Here is a 19,693-nt window from a genome sequence, read left to right as displayed (position 1 = left end):
TATATTTATAATACAAATACTTTTTCTTGACTGTCATATACATTGTATATGATGGCAAGTAACAAAATTTATACTTAATTTCTGTAACCAGAAAATATATATGTATGTATATGTATGTACATATATACATATATATATATATATATATATATATATATATATATATATATATGTATATATATATATATATATACATATATATATATATATATACACAATTCGTCGGGACTATTTACAATACTTAAATATAATTTTGGTAGAAAAATAAAATACATTTGGTATATCTACATTATTCCAATTTCAATGGCTTTGATATTTGTTCTCGTAGCGTTTGTTTTTTCAGTAAATGATTCTTGATATTTTGAAAGGGCGTATCAAAGAGTAGAGTAAGAATAACGGATGCGATAAGGATCCATACCATTTCTACGATATTAAACTATAATAAAAAAAAAAAAGAAAAAAAAAAGGAAAAAAAAAATTGATTATTTGTGAGTAATCATTATTATTTTATGATACTTAGTCGTATGATCAATAAAATATAATATTATTTGTCATATATACATATGTTTGCTATACGTACCACCAATTTTAAAAAGTCATAATACTCGGCACTACGAGTCTGTCCGACATTGTAGAAAAATACAGGGAATTGCGTTAAATAAATCGCATAACCGAGTCTCGTGGTAATTAAAAATCCTCTCCAAGCTAAAATTCTGGTTAACCATCCTGTAACGTAATGATTAATACGACATTAACATCGTTTTTCTTTGACTAAGATAAATGAAGTTTGTATTACTTGCCATTTGTATTTCCTGTTTGATGTACCACTATTATCCAAGCAAAAAGTGCGCACCATCCGATAGGAGCAAAAGCATTATATGCGGCTGCATGCATTGGATTATAAATATAATCAATAGTTCCCATTTTTGCTGGACCAAAAACGGAGCCAAAGAACATTACCGTACATAAAATCCAGCCTATGTAATAGGTAGTCTAGGTTGATTAAAAGAAACAAATTAAATATATGATAACGTTCAATATTTCACGCGTAACATTAATAATTCTTACTTTTTTCATTTTATATTCTTTAGGTAAAGATCGTAGCAAGTATCCAACAAATATACCAATAATATATACGGTCAATCTGTGAGTTGGTAAAATATACGACATATTAGCCGTATCAAACAATTGTTTTATTCTACAAGAGAATATAAATGTGTGTAGTACATAGTATTAATTAATATCAAAATAAACCATACGATGAGAGATACTCACGAAATACCAAAGTAGACATAATTATTAAGACGTTTAAAATATGTAACGTAATATCTCAATATCGTCGAAAATGTAGCTAAAGTAAAAAGTATGATACTACCGATCTTTGGTTTTTTGTATAAGAGCAATACCAATAGAGGAGACAGTGCAAAAAGTTGAGTATCTATACCTACGTGATGCGTATGCGTCAAACACTAAGAAATTAATTCAATTAATAATTTATTCTCTGCGTTTTAATTGTCTCTACTATTAAAGAACAGAGGATTACACAATTTATTTTAAACGCTTACCATATTCTCAAATCCAAAATAATTATGAATAAATAAGAAATTTCTCCACCACGTTTGTTTACAAATATTAGCGTGTTGTATAACAACTAAATTCCATTGAGGTCCGGAACCCAGATACGGCAAGATATAAGTACAAAATAATATCAATGCCCCTAAAGTTGGTACCAGTCTAAAAAAAGGTCAGCGAGTGAACATTCGATCTTTATGATTTCAATTATAAACAAATCTCGTTGATTTTCGTTACCTCAAAAATCGCGAGAGATATTCATTTTTAATATCCAAATGGCCAGTTTTTTTTATTCTTCCAAGAAAAGAATATGCGGTAAGAAGGCCAGAGAGCATGATAAATGGGTCGGTGTAAAGGCTGGCAGCTCTGCCTACGACCGTCCATGGCTCACCTAAATACTGGACCAATAACTTACGTTGTACTTGATAAATATCATGTAAAATTTAATCGTTCAATCGCGAACGCTGACGTAATTGCATGTACGCTTCTACACCATATATATATATATATGGTGTGTGTGTGTGTGTCTGTATATATGTATGTATTGATGTTACGTACATATACTTATCTATATAGACACATACATTTGTATGCATTTTTCTAACGTTTACCTCGCTCATGCCCGTTCTATTGGTGTAAGGATTGTAGAATAGTGCCATACTTTTATGAGCTAATAATAACATCAAAGCGTTAAATGCTCGCACTCCGTGCAATATTGTTATATCCCCTTCAATTCTTTCCAATGAGATAAGTTTTTGAAAATTGCGTTTCAGCGAAAAGGATAAAAGAATTTCGCTTGTTGACAATTTACGATGATCGTAATATGCAGCAATTAGAGTTAATACTGCCGCAGAAACGAAGAAAATACTGTAACGTGATAAAACAACGATAAGTAAATTATTTAATCATATCAAAATTGAAATTGAATTCAACCGAATGACGACAATAATATATGTCATTTATTTTCTACCTCACGAAAATGGTTTCTCTTGGAAGTGGCTGATTATTTTTCATTTGACACATCTCTCGATCGACACGAACCGAAATCTTTAATCCACTTTGAGATGTGTATTTGGATAGGGTATCGCGAAGAGAGATCTCAACGTCACGAAAGGAACAAGATGCTGGTGTACAAACGGCCCAATTTACTGTACTGAAACGTGGTACTCTATGCCCTGGCTACATAGATACAAAGTATAAATTAAATGAATATAAATTAATATCGATATTTCATCTCAATGATCGTATTTTGACAATCATATGAAATAGGTTCTTTTCTTTAGATATACGTATATTCATTCATAGCGTACGTACGTACTTACATCTGTTACGTTGCTTCTGATGATATAATGAGAATGAAGAAGACGATGAAGATGCTTCAAATCAGGTCGAGATTCATCAATGTCCAATTGCAAATAAGCCAAACAATATTGTCCCTGAATACCATCGTTTCCCACGGTTTCGATACATTCATCGAAATCACCGAGTTGATTCACATTACCATTTAAAAGACCAGAAGGTATCTTAGCCGTTGCATCATACACTGAGAAAAGAATAATTAATCATTTCTAATGACATAAATCACATGCGTACTTTTTACTTATACATTCTCATTTGGGGAAAGTATTTCGAATTGGTAAAACTTTGGAGATCGTGATAAAAAACGAAAGGTTTACGATCGATAGGTGACAACAAGAGAAATCTGCGAAGAAAAAATAACGAAAGCAACGCTGGTTTTCGTATTGTTACGCGTACAAGTACAACGGCGCATACAAAAAAGGAAAGCATCTTGATATTCGTTGACAGAAACCTTTATATAATCTATCGGCCATTCTTTATTGTGAAAGATTAACAAGGAACGAAATGTTGCTGAATTTCGAATATTTTTAGTTCGACATCTACGCTAAATTATTTCATTCTAAATTTCTCTAATGTGTTAAGAATAATAATGTGTCGTAATTTTTTTTCTTTTTTATGCAATGCATGTATGACAAATAATAACGCTTACTTTTCAAAGCCCACAAAGTGAATTTATTGAGCTCCCGATGGAATTTTTCAGCATCCCTTTTGCATTCTGTACTAACACTACCTGCACCAGGATCATATGCAGGTACAATTTTTAACAATCTACTAGCTTCCAGATTGATTTCCTTGGTGAAGGTATCTGAAAAGATAAATATTTACTTTCTTTCTTTTCTCTTTCTCTCTTTTTATTAATTAAAAATAATTTTCAAATTATCTCACGGATACTCAATGTTTTTCTAGCAAACATTCTTTACAAAAATTAATGAGAACTATAAATATACATATACAGTATATATATATATATATATATGTATATAGGTATATATAAATTTAAATATGTTACGAATTAACATCACGGCTTTGGTTTCTTTTTTTGCTAATAAAAAGTTTTACGTAACATGAATCATTGATTTCTTTTCCCTTTCGATCGTCCCATTCTCCCTTCGAATTCATTGTGATGTAAGTAGTCCAGGGTTGATCCATTGTAAATATATCTCTCATATCATTTAAATCTATATTATTATTATTATATAATTTGTGTATATATGTTAATATAATTCAGTTATAATATATATATATATATATATATATATATATATATATATGTTTTCAATATCGAACTTGATTCTAAATTACAAAACCGATAATTTTTCCTATCAAGGACTCGTATAAATTGATTTATGGATAAAACAGTCGATTGTCCTAGTTTCCTTTTTTATCATTGTCGTGACGTGATCTTTGATGTAACCTTACAACAATCTATCGATCTAATGATTGATTAGAACCGGATATATCATAAGTATCGATCTCTATTTGATTGACACGCATTGATCTTATACAAAGCAACGACAACTACAGAGAAGAGGAAATTTGTAAATGTTCTTCTCAAGTCAAAAATTAATTACGCCTAAAAGCTGCAACGCGATTAGCTCGTACGCCTGTATCTATTCTTGCGATCTAAAGATTCAAGAGAATAAATTCAAAATTTATCCTATCCTACATCATATATTATGTCAGAAGGATCATTTGTTATATCAATCTAATACAACAATCTTATCAAAATCCATACATTTTCGTTTTATTTAAATATTGATATAATTCTTTACGAAGATAAAATTAATGTGTTTGAAAGAAACTAATTGGATAATCGAAAAGCTTTAAGAAATTATTGTTTGCGGATTTCTTATTTACTGAAAAATCAAAGTTTACATAATGACGATGTTGCCCAAGAATGTATTTATTCATTTTTCCATTCGCGTCCTCAAATCGTTGAGATTCTAGTCATAAGGTACTAATCGTAAGTGCTAATAAATTGGAAACTGTTTGCCGTTAGAGTTTCGCAATTCAATCGACAGACCGTCTAGAGTTGGTATTATTTCTTCAGTAGTACGTTGCATTACACCGGTCAATGAAGTCGTGAAAATCTAATACAAAGTTTCGTCAATTTTAAGCTAGATCACAGGATGTAATGCAATGATCGTGACGTTCTATTTATGAATCGCGATTGTGTTTATTTAATTATTGGTTAATCGATAATACGAATAGATTTCCATTTTTTATACAATGACAATTTCGAGATCGTCGATCGTATAGTTTCAATAACCATATGCATATTTATATTATTTTATGTAGATACGATTTATTTGATTAATAACTAACAATTCATTTTGTATTTATTTTTATTCTCAACCTTCCTCTTTCTTTGCGAGTTGTAATAATTTCAAGTACCTGAGAGAAAGCCAATGAACTCGTTGACATAAATGGAAAATGTTTATGAATCAAAGTTTAATAGTGAATAGGAAAAGGTTGTATTTTTAATCGTTTGATATCTTACGCGTTGCTCGTTTTTCCTTTTTTTATTCATCATCGTCCATGTAATGGTGTTTTTAATTTTTATCTTTCCGAGATTTTTTTTCAATATCTTCTATCCTCCTCCATACAATTTATTTCCAATCGAACATCCGTTTTTACTATATATATTATAACCGATAATCCTTTCAATATGCAAATTAATCTCTCTCTCTCTCTCTCTCTCTCTCTCTATTTCTGAGGTCGATCATTTTTTCCTGATCCTTGTAATGTCTTCATTGCATACACACCTACCGATTGATGTGAAAGGCATTTAACGTGTACAAAGAATGAATGGCTTACGAAGGACTTTCGCTTTTTATAAAATATACAAGCATGACACTTTTCGTCGTTATGTCTATTGTAAAATTGCTATTACCTTTTTTTATCTTTTTATTTTTCTATTTTTTATTTTTTTTTTATTTGCGCGTTCAATCAACAAGGAAATAGATCGCCTCAACGAAGAACAGAGTTTTTATGTATCTCGTTATGGGTCATTTCTTACTTATTTATGACCACGGTATGGCACAAAATTTTGCGGTAAACCAATAAATGCAAAAAAAAAAAAAATACTAACGAACGTTGAAATATTAGCTCGTTTATCATGAACAAAAAAAAAAAAAGATCTTTTAAGTTATAAAATAAAAGAATAAAAGAACGAAGTACCGACTGCACGTTCACTGCAAATCATCTTTTTTTTATTATCATCAAAGTGCGTTAACTCACCGTAATACGGATTGGTAAAAATTGTTTCGGAATTAATTAACTTCCAGACAACCTTGTCCAATCCATCCGCAGTGTGATTTTCCAAGATACCGATGAAATCGATAATAGTGAAATTATCTGAGGGGTCCGTCTTGTTAGGTGAAAAAATTCGAAGAATCTCGTCTTCCTTAAAGACGCTGAAGCCACCACTGGTAGAAAGAATATCGACGGGTTTTCCAGCGTTCGAAAATCGAATCAAGGAAAGTAGAAAGAAGAAACGTGATAAATGACGATGGATCATGGTACTCATTTTCATTCGTTGAAAAGATATCTGTTACGTTTGGTAAGGTTTTTTCTTCTCTATATCCTATTTATCGTTATCGTGAATATATTGGATTTTCTTTCTTGTATGCACTCGTCGCTCGTGATAAATTCGACGAGAGAACTTTTCTCATCGAGAGATTGTGAGAGATCAATAACTGTTAAAGGGTTGATCGATCGGGATAAAAAATGATAGATTGATCGATCGATCGATCGATCGTTGGTAAAAAGATATCCGAACGAAGAAACGAACCGATACGAACGACTGTTCGAAGACTTACTCGACGAATGGATGGTCGTTTCGATCCTTCGAGACTCTGTTCTCGTCGACATCGACTTAGAACATCGAGAAGAAGAGGGGTAGATGCCCCACTCTTTTTATAACGGAAACGCGATACGCACCCGCGATACATAAGGGAAAATATTCGGTACGCGTGCGACTGACTTTATTTAAACTGAACAACGACGACAACGGGAAACATTTATATGTGAAATACGTTAACATCGTGCATCATAATGATATCTTAAAAAGTTAAACAATTTTACGAACAAAATTTTCTTTCCTCTCTTTCTCTCTCTCTCTCTCTCTCTGTGTCGGTTTCATGACTTATTACCATCTAGTTCCGCAAAATATTCTTATTTTAATACACTATCTTGGTATTTACCTACAATCACGTCTCGTGTACTCGCTAATTACGTCCTTGGTTATCACTAAAGTTCGAATATGTGACGTTTTCAAACTTAATATGGAATACTCGAAAAGAAAAAGAAAAATGTTACGAAAGTAAAAGTTATGATCACTTTCGTAATACGTTCATACCTAGAATTATGCATCCGAAAGAAAGAGAGAGAAAGAAAAGGGATTTAGAAAGATTGACAAATCGATGTCGAATTTTTCATCGACGTTTTTTATAACATATCACAAATCAAATCCATATGCATAAAGTTAATACTTTACTAAAGCGTTATCCTCTATTTCGAGTTTTCTCCGTTTGGATTATATTAAAAAATAGATATATTTCGTCACACAATCGATATAAACTATTGTTATTCATATTACGTTTTAATGAAGTAAGATACATGTGATGTAACGCACTGATATGAATCTGCTAATATTAGCCTTGAAATATACTTTTTCTATTATTGTTCCTAAAAAAGGACTATAATTTATTGTAATATTAATTACGATTTCTTTCATTTTCGTTCCTGGATCAACTCCTTGAACTAAATAAAAAAAAAAAAAGGGACGCAACTGTATTTTTTTTTTTCTTTTTTTTTTTTTCTCCTTCATATGAATTTTCAAAACAAATTTCAACAAAGTATTCGAAGCACGTTTGTTATGAGATATATAATGCGGAAATAAAAGTGTACGATTTTAATTTAAAGATGTTGCATAATGAAGCCAATACGAATTTATATCCGGTTCCACGAAAGTAATACGAATTTATATCCGGTTCCAATCGTGCTAATTAATATTGATGACATAGTTATTGGAAAGATTAAATGGATAATTATTAGCATAAACTGTATATATAATATAAATTTAAAATTGACGATTAAATCAAATCGTGCAAATGTATAATAATAATCAAATAGAGTACGAAAATGATAACGATCGATTGATTGTCATTAATCGGTGCATCGACAAAGATAATTATTTGCTTTATAAAAAAAAAACAACTGGGAGAGGCATTTCAAATTACTTCAGGTCACTTTCATTGTAAGAGAACGAACAAATTGCAATACGCGAAACATTGAGCTTCTCGCCGTACCCGCATTCTTCATCGAAGGCACTCGAATATGTCGCGATAGTTTACTTGCGAAATATTCTTTGTAATACTACTTAATATTACATTCGTTTGGTATCTATTCATTCGTTAGAAATAAAAAAAAGAAAAAAATTTTTTATCAAAACATTTTCGTCTTTAACTTTGAATCTTTTTTCTTAACAAAGTCCTTGATCTTTCCCAGTAACCATTTCCCTATTTCATTTAACTCCTAATTAATCGTTAATTAATACACCCGTTCAATACGCCATTCTCTAAACTACTTGACGTTGATTTCAATGTAAGATCCTTCGTGATGTTGATCTAAAGCAAATGAAACATTTATATTAGATATTTACTATTCCATTCAAGGAAGATTCATGGTTCGTTAAAGAAAAAAGAAAAAGAAAAAAAAAAAAACACACAGAAAAAGAAGAAAAAAGAAGAAAAAAGACAAAAACAGAGAAACTCATAAATCAAGGCGTAGATTTTTCGTTTAACTAGAAAGAGTATTTATACGTAGTAAACATGTTGACGTAATTCAAAAATACTTGAATATTACGATGTATGCACGTAACTAAAATAAAGGTGCTTATTTTTCAAAATAACTCGTGGAACGTATCGATGTTTATACTTCAGATCCACCATGCTCGCGTGTTTAATGATATTTTTTAAATTCTTTCATATCGATCTTGAGTTAAAACAAATAAATAAATAAACGAATAAATATATATATACATATATCTTGTAAGAAAGAATACTTTTTCTTAGGGCTATCTGTTCGACGTAAGATTATATGAGTATCTATATAAATGTACCTATGTATGGTAGAGTTATTCTTTGAAAAATGAACATGGCGTCTGATAATATTTTGTTTTAAAAATATTTCGAAAAGAAAGTATCAATTTCTAAGACGTATGTTCGTCGAAATATTCGCTGACATAATTAATGATATAGTTTCAATTATATACTATCGGAACGAAGTGAACGAAGTGAAAATAATTCATTGGCAAATCGTACGATGCAACAATGTATGCAAGATGAAGAAGGCCTTCTGGTCTCGTAACGTTATACAAGGCATGTTGCTTATTTTAATTAAACGTAGAATGTATTTGATCGCGAATAAATGGGACGCGTGCGTGTTGAATTTTCTCGTCGTAGTTATTCGTATTTATTTAATACATATGTGTGGGTTTAGTAACCAAAGTTATCATAATTTCAAACGACGATATTATGCATAACATTATTCTGTCCGAATACGGACAGAGACTATCGAGGAATTTTCGAGAATCGATTATACATCGATAGCCACCAGCAGCAAGATGTTTATTATAGTTCTTTTCTTTTTTTTCTCGAGGAAAGACGTAATTCCTTCATTTTTGCCGACAACGTTTTCGATAAGTAAAGCGAATAGTTCGAAGCAATAATGTCAATGTTATCTTAACAATATGTGATTTCGGTTACTAATGACTCATTTCCGTGGGTATTCCATTTCGATCGTTAAATATTTGTTTTCGGTAGAAGCTTCATCGTCCTAATGAAATATCATTGGTTCCTAATTAAATACAATCGTTGTATGATGTTATTATTATGAACAGTACACCAGTCACTTGAGAGGCTCATTTAATTTATCGTTCGTTCCAAATTCGTCGTAGGAGATCGTACCAAGTCTTTTATCCACCGAGACATTTATAACCTATGCCATACACGAACGCGTTAAGACGAGGGCTTTATAAAGGTTACGTAGTTCGGGGACGGTCGGAAAGATTCGGATACGACGAAGCACAGTCCGCCAATGGTAATCAAAGAAAAACTAACGCGATTGGATTTAACTCGTTGGATTGGTTCCCGTCATTCGTTGATCACTTCCAACCCCGAATCGTGATTAGTGATTGGTGAATACGCAGATTACGTGTTTCATTCTATTTTACGAACGCGTTTAATGTATCTTGCGCGTTAGCTTTAAGATCAAAAAGTAAATGTTTTATGGATTACTCTTTTAACCGCTTTTTTCTTTCCATCCTTTTCTCTCTCTCTCTCTCTCTCTCTCTCTCTCTTCATTTTCTAGATACTTTTTTTTTTCTTTTCGAGGGAGAGAAAGCAGGTAGAAAAATTTGGAAGTCGACGCATGATCGCATTGTCTCGTACCGGTGACATTATTCGTAGTAAGAGCACATTGCCTTTGGATATCGATTCGACCTCGAATATAAACGGAACACGAAGTGGAAATTCTCCATACTCTACGGTAGTGATTCGCTCGATCTCAAGCACTCTGGACGCGTTTCGCTCTGAAAACTGTTCTGCTCCGTATTTCTCTTTCACTCTCTCTCTCTCATTCTCTCTCTTTCTCTCTCTCTCTCTTTCTCTCTCTTTCTCTTTCTCTTCCTTGATACGCATAGGTACGTGGCGCGTGCACGAGACGTCAATCGCACGCATAGAGTGTAGAGAGAGAGAGAGAGAGAGAGAGAGAGAGAGAAACATTGAGCTGATCCGATGGTGAGTGTTACGTACATACATACGTGCGCGTGTCCATCTCACTTTATCAGTCTCCTGTCTCTCATTTCTACATACACACATATATATATATATTTTATATATATATATATATATATATGTATATGTATATATATATATATATATAAACATACTTCTATCCGTGCATTTTATTTCCACGCGTGTATGCGTGTAGAAGCGCACGCGCGAGCTCCTGTATCCTGTCAATGCTTTCGCGTGCACGACGACGACGATAAAGCGACGACAAAGACGACGATGTACTTACATATGTACGATAGAACGCGTCACGAGCCGCGTCACGAGTCGCGCGTCATACGCAAGCCACGCACTTAACAGAACGCGTATTTCTTTCTCACGCTTATCATCGTCGCGATTAACCGTTCTATTTCTCCTTTCTATATTTATAACAAGTTAGGAAATTTAAATGAATTCTATATTTCAAATAGATCAGCCATGTAAAATCAATTGTGCCATACAGTTGCACACGTGATATCGTCCAATCGATTGCCTTTTTGTTTGCTCGCTTGCTCACTCAACTTTCTTTCTCTCTCTCTCTCTCTCTCTCTCTCGTCTTTTTGCCTCTTACATATATTATCGGACATCTTTCTTTCTTTTTTATTTTTTTTCTCTTCTACGCAATCTTTTTTCTCCTTCTTTCTTTCACCTCTCTTCATACATCGTTAACGATTTATTATCGAAATTTAATCGACTCCGATGTTCACTTCGTTCGATTTATCTCAATCTTATTTCATTTTTATAAAATATCCCTTTTTATTTTTCTCTCTTACGTACCGTTCGCTTTCCTAACCTATATTTTATCCTTTAACATTCGTGTGTTATCATTTCGAAATTTATTGAACGCTTTTCAATTTTTTTCTTATCTATCTTTATATATACATATATATATTTATTTAATTATTTATTTATTTATTTATTTATATATTATATCGTCACCGTTCGTTAATTGTATTGACAACGCTACAAGATTATCGAAAAAGGAAAGAAAATAAAGAAATAGTAGGAGGGATCGTCGCGTGTAGTTGTCGTCGTCGTCGTCATTGTCGTCGTTGTCGTTGTCGTCGTCGTCATCGTCGTTGTCGTCGTTGGCGTCGAGAGAAGAACGACGCAAAGTTCGGTACGATCTAAACAAACAAATTCCTTGGCTTCTGTCAAAGAGTGCACGTGCGTAAAGCGTAAGGAATACATTCCATACGAGTAAAATTTTCTTTATATTTCATTTCCCTTTCTTTCTCTCTCTTTCTCTCTCTCTCTCTCTCTCTCCCTTTTTTTCTCTGTCTTTCTTCGTCTTAAAAAAAAAAAAAAAAAAAAAAAAGAAAAAACGAAATTACGGAATTAGAAAAGAATGATCTAACTGATTATTCGTCATTCAACAAGTTATGCATTAAGATTTTCTGTTGTTTCTTATCTTTATTCCGTATTATTATATAACTGTTTTTACTCGAACTAAATCATTCTTATCTTTCCTTAAAATATGCATTTGTATACTTATACATACATATGCACACACGCCAGTCGAACTATTTATGTACGCCTGATATTTAAATATTTTTTACATATATGATAATTTCGTTAATATATATATATATCAACGAATGAGAGTTATGTATGTATGTATATTACGCGTATTACACATTCACAATATGTGTGTATAATAATTTATAGGCACACATTTGTATTCATCGCGTAATGTTCACATACAAATGGTATTATATATTTAACTTCCATTTGTTTTCTCTACAGTGCTAAAAAAAACTAGGTTATGAGAGAGACTTTATCTATACCTTTTCGTGAAAAGAAAAAAAGAAAAGAAAATAGGAAAAAAAGACGAAGAACTCTGATGTATTTTTATTCGACACTGTTTGTCACACGTTAATTTTCCCCTTTTTCATTTGTGTATATGTCACAATCGTAAAATGAAACGATTTTTCAATGGAACAACGAGACGATTTCCAAATCGCCTTGGTATTAATGATTATACCGTAATTATAGTCGATAAGATAACTAGATAACTGCAATTATTGCAGCTGAAAATAACGAGAGATTATTGAGATTATTTAATGGCAAAGAATGAAGATAGAAATGTTTCTTCTTAATTAGTTACACGTGTATGTGTGTATGTATATGTGTGTGTGTGTGCGTGTGTGTATATTGAATGATAAAATCCACATACGTTTTTTCTTTTCTTTTCTCTCTTTTTGTTGTTTCTTTATTTTCTCTCTCTCTCTCTCTCTCTCTCTCTCTCTCTCTCTCTTAAAATAGAACATTACTATTTTCTTTCATGGCAATAATAATAATAGCCAAAAATAATAAGAGATTGTTACGATTATTTCATGACAAAGAATAAAGATAAAAACGTTTTCTCTTTAGTACGCGTATGTCCATTAAACGATAAAATCACAATACTTAGATTTTGTTCTTTTTCTTTCCCTCTTAAAGCGAAATATAGTACTTTTATTTTCTTTCTTCGTAATAAAAAATATATGTATGTATCAGTGTCATTACGAAGAGACTAATCGCCGACAACGAAGTTATCTATATATTACCGCTTTTATTCTATCTATGAACGAAGAACTTGATTCTTTTTCATCATTTTACGCTTGGTACCGTTATAATGTTGACGGAAACGAGATATGAAAAAAAAAATATATATATATATATATATACATACCAGACTGATATATATATTTTCTGTTTATATCGATCTCTTTGACTAAAGCGTGTATAAACGTAATATATAATACTTTCAAAGTGGAAACTTTCATTTGCGATAGGATAGAAATATAGCAATTCTATTTACACGTTTCTTTTCATTATCAACTTGAAAAGATTATCAACTATTCAACTTGAAAATCCGAACAGCTTTGGCAATGCAGACGTTCAATCCTCACGCTATTCGTAATTGTATTTTCTCTTATCGTAGTTCTAAAAGTTCTAACATTGGAAACATATGTATCTTCAAGAATTTATTTCGAATTATGCGAGCGAACGATATTTTTTCTCTTCTTTTTTTCTCTAATCCTTAAACGTAAACTGAAATTCTTTATTATCCTTTCAATGAGGAACTTTCATTATCGATTATATTTTCTTTCTTTTTATTTCTAATAGTTCAATTCATGATATTGTGTTGCTCATCAAATAGAAATTATTATTTCATATAAAAAATATTTCACGTAATAATATGAAAAATATCTTGGACAGGTGAAGCTGCGACGAACTTCGCAAAATGATGAGACTACCTCAACGACGGGGGATGATCGCCTTGCTATATCCGGTTGCTCGAGATTTAAAGGATATCGAAGAAAACGCCTCATTCGTGTCAAAGGTATTTCCATAATTTCTTTTTTCTTTTCTTTTTCTAATATCAAAAAAAATTTTTAATCGAGATTTAATTATTTTAACATTTTAAAAAATGAGTAAATATCTTTTTTATTTATTTTTAATTTTTTAAGATATCAATTTCATTATACCCCGTAAAAAATTTAAGAAGAGAATTAAGTCGAGTCGAAAAATTGCATTATTTTTCTTTTTTTCATTCTCCTTCTATACCTAATAGAATCATTCTGAACGTTCTTCTTATTGATTTGATACGTATGTAAAGAAATCCCTTTTCTTCTTTTTTTTATAGAAATTATGACAAATGCGCGCGTCTAAGAAATATCAAGTAACATAAGATAGCTACACATTTATACCGACCTTATTTTATTTCTATCATACATTGCTGCTTATAGATCTACTATATGTACTTGTATATCTCTTCAAAGATATATATATATATAATAAGATATATACACGTACATATATATATATATATATATATATATATACACGTTCATCTCTCAATATAAATCTAAGTTAAGATAAAGGTATCCCGAAAAGATAAACGTTGCCAGACGCGCGATCGGATATCATGCGATAAATTAAAAATTTAGTTTAGTAGCCCTCTGAATCTATAGTCATATACATCGTTTTATTGATAATAATATCAATTGTAAAGTCGTAGATTTCAGTGCGATCGTTTCTATTTATAAAATTATGAAAGTGAGTATAAATTGTAATATAATTCGTTTGAAAGATCTATTAAATCGATCTATAATAATCGTGACTTTTACGTGACCGTGCGTCGTCGAAACCATCGTGAAACGTTATCATCTTCCGAAACATTGTAATATATGGCGTAAGTATATATATATATATATATACATATATATATATATATATGTGTGTGTATATATATATATACGTTTATCGATTCTTCGATCGAAAGTACAGTCAGAAACAGTAGTATAAAAAGTTTGGAAGGGAGGAGTATCATTTCACCTGCAAACTTTCAATAGATTTTTTTGAATTTCCTTTTTCATATATCATCTATTTAGAATTATTCCTCGACTTTTATCGTACAAATGTATATATCATTGTAAAAATAATATCGTATTGATATATGCATATTGAAAATTTAACATTACGTTCATTGATTACTCAAGAGGAATTTTCATTCGTGTAAATTTACAAGTTAGATATTTACATGAATTATGAGATGCATTACGCACTTAATATTTTACGATGATAAAAAAATTTAGTTGTCTCTTACAATTAACTATATTTACAATATATGTTAATATTTACTTTATACGATGATACTTTGTTTTTTCTTTTTTTCTTTTTATATGTATGACAAAAAAACTAAGGAATTATAGAAAGATATTATATAATAATGGAATAGTATTATTAAATAAAATGGAAAATCCAAAAAATATATTCATGTATTTTTTATCATGTATAAAAATAATATACTTAAATATCTTGCGTCTGTAAAAAAAAATGTTTCCTGATAGAAAATAATAAAATGATCAATGGACTATCTTTGTTTGTTAAACGATGATCGCAATAGTCATTTTAGTTTGCATATATTCCCTTTTGCTTCTTTTCTCTTTTATTGCGATAATAATGTAAAAAAAAAAGAAAAATGACATTGTGTTTTAACGAACATTTATATCGTACATATACACGTATAATTAATTAATCCGGATGTTAGAGAGGGGGGGAGAGAGAGAGAGAGAGAGAGAGAGAGAGAAGGTGAGATAACGGAAAAAGGATCGTTTTCAGTTTTAAAGATGTTGTCGCCGAGACGATCGGATTCGGAGAGTACAGCCGGGGGCAGCAAAGACGACGAAAACGGTGCAAAGGCGTTCCTATCGACAGGACGAACAGGAAGAAGGAACGCTTTACCAGATATTCATGGAAGACATGCTGCGACCGGTATCTCCGATCTACCAGATCGTTTCGGAGAGTTATCTACCGAAGCAGGTTCGAATTTTTCTCTTTGTCATTGAATTTATTCGATATCATTCGATTAAAATTATTTGATCAATGATCGATGTTTTTTTTTACATACTTTCAGATCGTAGCATGAACGTTGCTGGACGTGAATCAAATCAGCCGAGTATGTCGAAACAACATGTTGGTTGACAGACACGTTACTCTTATTTATTCGATCAAATCTTGTTCTGCTCAGGTGGCAAGCCTGTCTAATACAAATTTATATTGAAGGAACGATATATAATCATGCTCGTTCTAATAACAGATACACACACACACACACACACACACACAGTGCGATAGTACGCATGGAGATATATATACAAATATTAATAAGACGCCTTCCGTGCTCTTTAAAGTTGAAAGGATCGAAATCTTTTCTTTGATCTCTCTTTCTTTCGAATAGCAATGGTCCGTCCAACTATTGCTATCTTTATTTAACACACTTATCTATGTAGTTTCGTTCATTTCTGTTTTCGTTCGTTGTCTAATCGAATTTACAAATCGCAATGGTGCTCTACGACACGCGTATAATAATATTTCTATAAACGATTTTTCTTTTGTGAAATAACGATTAAGCATTAAGAAGCTAATACGAACGTATAACGAGATAGTATAATACTGCGATAAACTCTATTTGTTTTTTTTTTTTTTTCTTTCTTTCTTTTCTTTTTTCTTTTGAGTTAATTCTTTATTTTTACGATTAATTAATACATTACATTTTTATCTTTGTACTTACGTTGTTGTTAAATTCTTTTACGTAAGGACTCGAATATTTTCTTTCGATCTATTTCATTAAAACTGGAAGTAGAACTCGATTAGATCGCTATCGGCAATAATATCATTTTTCGTTAGATATTGGTGATGTAAATTATTTATGACGACAAACGATTTTAATCGCGCACTTATTGGTATAACACGTTATCTTATTATCGTTGTATACGTTATTTATAATTCGCAACAAGCAATTCTTACAGTATTTTGACTAATATATAAATAGAGAGAAAAGAGGGAGGTTTTATAATAGATGATATTTCAAGTTTTTACGGACGAAACTCTTATGGTGTGTGTGTATATACATATATGTATACATACACACATTCTTCGTGTAAATACGTCATCTCTTTTTTTGTATAAAAAGAGTGTCCTGTCTGTTCGGATAGATGCCCTTTGTTTGTGAGTTATTGCGAAAACGATTAAAAGGATGATAAGATATTTCATGGATAGCACGCATGTGTCCTTTAGTATTACATAATTGTACATACGATAGATCAGAGAAATATTCGATCATTTTTTTCAAATTTTAATTAGTATGAACGGAAGTAGATGCAGTAATAAGTAGTTACGGAAGCGAACGATTATTTAGTTTTACAAAGTGACCGAATATTCCTATGATCTACTGTTCCACTTACATTTTATCGTATGTATATGTATACACACGAATGTAATCTCTATAGTCTTTACGCGAGGAAGAAATATTTTTGGATTGTAAAACTTATTGTTAGGTATCGTTGTAATTTATAGATAAGTCTTTATATGCAATAATTTTCACGTGATCGTTCTTTCGATCGCAATCGTTATCGCGTTTTCGTATTTCTGAAAAAAAAAAAAGAAAAAAAGGAAAAAAAAACGATAATTATAAATTTCATAAATAATCATTATTTTAAAAGTACACAAGTATTTATTAGATTTACACTGTCGTTTCCATCTTTTTTTTATTTTTTTATTTGAAAGATCAAATTGGTAAAGATTATTATAATGATTGGAATAAAATGACTATAGTATTAATGATAAGATAATTGTAAAACTCGAAATTCGATAGTAATATAAAGTAATCGTCATATAATAAAGTAATGCGAGTTTAACATTTGAAAAATAAAATAGTATGTATAAAACCTCTATAATATTGATAAAGTGTAACGATTTTTAATTAATGTAATGATTTCGTGCGAATGCATTTAAAAAGATTTTCGAATCTTTGACGATAAGGAATTGTTATTCAGAAGGAATACGTGTGACTCTCTTCGCTCCTTGATGGATAATGAGCATTGATATTTTCTTCGACATTGAAATTAAATGAACGTGTTTATATTGGTGTGTACTACATACGTACATACATATATGCATATGTAAGTACAATATATACACATAACGAATGTAAACAAATTAAGTTGACCTGTCCTTATATGCGTATATCACATGTGTTTATTTGTGGGCCCGCATTAATCACGATTTAATGTCAATTTTCAATTTAACAAAGTTTTTTTTTCCCCGTAACAAATATGTACATATACGAATAACGACGAGATTATTTACTTTTAGTACGAAAAAAGTTCAGTATATGACGAAACAGTTACTAGTAAAGACGATCGATATACACATCGTAAAAGTATATAGATGAGTCATCGAAGATCGTACGAACTAGCCTTTGCGCGAATGTGTGCGTTTATTAATTATTGAAGAATTTTAAGGAATCTCATCTCGCAAAGAGAAAAGCGCGTTCGATGAAAGCATGTTTATGTATGTAAGATATATGTATCAAGATGTAATATACAAGATCTGATTCATTCGTATCGTAAGGGTATTAAGAGGGGTGGGGGTTGGAGATGAGGGGAGGGGGGTAGAAGAAAAAAGAATAAAGTCCTATATTGTTTTTCTTCAAAGGTCCATTAAATCCGTGATACAACATACTTTATATCGGTTTCTATGGGATACGAGAAGAAGGATAACGAAGGTTTGTAAAACTATATAGATAGTAATCATTAAAGATGGTTTATAGATTGTTAAGCGAACGAACAAGGTGCAAGCTCGCACAAAGAGATTTACGTATATTTCTATATATGTTTGTGCATCTTTACATATACATTAATATGCATGTGTTGTTAACGTAGTACATAAATACATATGTATTGCAACTATGTATGAGATGTATGTGTAAGCGAGTCGTGCTTTTACTTGGAAGCCAATGCAGCTGCGACCCTATGACGATGGAAAAATTTTGTTTGCACAGCTTGTCAGTAAGGTGTTTGCGTTTACGCGTTGCTCTTTTCATCAACCGGTATATGTATAGATATTCTAGATATATAAATGCGCGCACAATACTGGTTATGCCGTTAGGGTGGATTCTTATCAGATCGTCGACACCCCTAATACGAGAACGAAAGCCGCAACAACGTTCATTCGCGCTATCATCAAGAGGATGATGGATGTATCCAACTTTGATATGCGCATGACGTATCTTACGTGATCATTAAGCATTTCTGAAAATAAATACACTTGCTATATTATGTCAGTATAAGTCGTTTGACGAGCTTATAAGACATTCGCTCGTTATCGTTATTTGAAAATGAAGAGTCACTGTAAATTGTAACTCTATTTTGTTTTTTTTCGGACATTTAATGATAAGTGAGTGAGAGAGAGAGAGAGAGAGAGAGAGATCGATAATGTCGATAAAATACACACACACTCAAATACATGATCGCGAATAATTATTTAAAAATATACCACAAATACATATTCTACTCTTGTACGTTTGTTAGATTACTTTTCCCCTCATTTTTCTTTCACGGTTTCTTCCACAACAAGACCTCCTGTCAAAGATAAAG

The 19,693-nt window shown here is 31.4% G+C and overlaps 2 protein-coding genes across 10 annotated transcripts; one reads left to right on the top strand and one right to left on the bottom strand.

The window, feature by feature from the left end:
- Positions 1 to 192: 192 nt before the first annotated feature.
- LOC124951039 (nose resistant to fluoxetine protein 6-like) lies at positions 193 to 11,970 on the bottom strand. 6 transcript variants are annotated; one of them, XM_047498758.1, is made up of 13 exons: positions 6,172 to 6,308; positions 5,432 to 5,696; positions 3,581 to 4,109; positions 2,895 to 3,115; positions 2,543 to 2,751; positions 2,184 to 2,439; positions 1,810 to 1,970; positions 1,566 to 1,734; positions 1,276 to 1,469; positions 1,069 to 1,198; positions 801 to 993; positions 581 to 726; positions 195 to 436 (listed from the first exon to the last, which is right to left on the bottom strand). In XM_047498758.1, coding segments are annotated over exons 3-13 (1,827 nt in total). In that variant the 5' UTR covers positions 3,582 to 4,109; positions 5,432 to 5,696; positions 6,172 to 6,308; the 3' UTR covers positions 195 to 289. The 6 variants fall into 6 exon arrangements, with proteins under 6 accessions (XP_047354709.1, XP_047354712.1, XP_047354711.1 ...); XM_047498753.1 differs by lacking the exon at positions 5,432 to 5,696 and having other exon boundaries at positions 193 to 436; positions 3,581 to 3,736; positions 6,172 to 11,970; XM_047498756.1 differs by lacking the exons at positions 5,432 to 5,696; positions 6,172 to 6,308 and adding an exon at positions 6,753 to 11,968 and having other exon boundaries at positions 194 to 436; positions 3,581 to 3,736.
- Positions 6,341 to 19,617, top strand: LOC124951043 (cAMP-dependent protein kinase inhibitor beta-like). Of its 4 annotated transcripts, XM_047498771.1 has the most exons (5): positions 10,489 to 10,733; positions 13,632 to 13,667; positions 13,971 to 14,094; positions 15,876 to 16,076; positions 16,171 to 19,617. In XM_047498771.1, the coding sequence occupies exons 1-5, from the start codon at positions 10,731 to 10,733 to the stop codon at positions 16,236 to 16,238; spliced, it is 432 nt and encodes a 143-aa protein (XP_047354727.1). In that variant the 5' UTR covers positions 10,489 to 10,730; the 3' UTR covers positions 16,239 to 19,617. The 4 variants fall into 4 exon arrangements, with proteins under 4 accessions (XP_047354726.1, XP_047354724.1, XP_047354727.1 ...); XM_047498770.1 differs by lacking the exons at positions 10,489 to 10,733; positions 13,632 to 13,667 and adding an exon at positions 6,341 to 6,493; XM_047498768.1 differs by lacking the exons at positions 10,489 to 10,733; positions 13,632 to 13,667 and adding an exon at positions 10,329 to 10,482.
- The last annotated feature ends 76 nt before the right edge of the window (positions 19,618 to 19,693 follow it).

Source organism: Vespa velutina, chromosome 8 (assembly GCF_912470025.1).
Source record: "Vespa velutina chromosome 8, iVesVel2.1, whole genome shotgun sequence".
NCBI lineage: Eukaryota > Metazoa > Arthropoda > Insecta > Hymenoptera > Vespidae > Vespa > Vespa velutina.
Note: the sequence above shows the minus strand (reverse complement) of the source record. Positions and strands in the feature narration are given on the sequence as shown.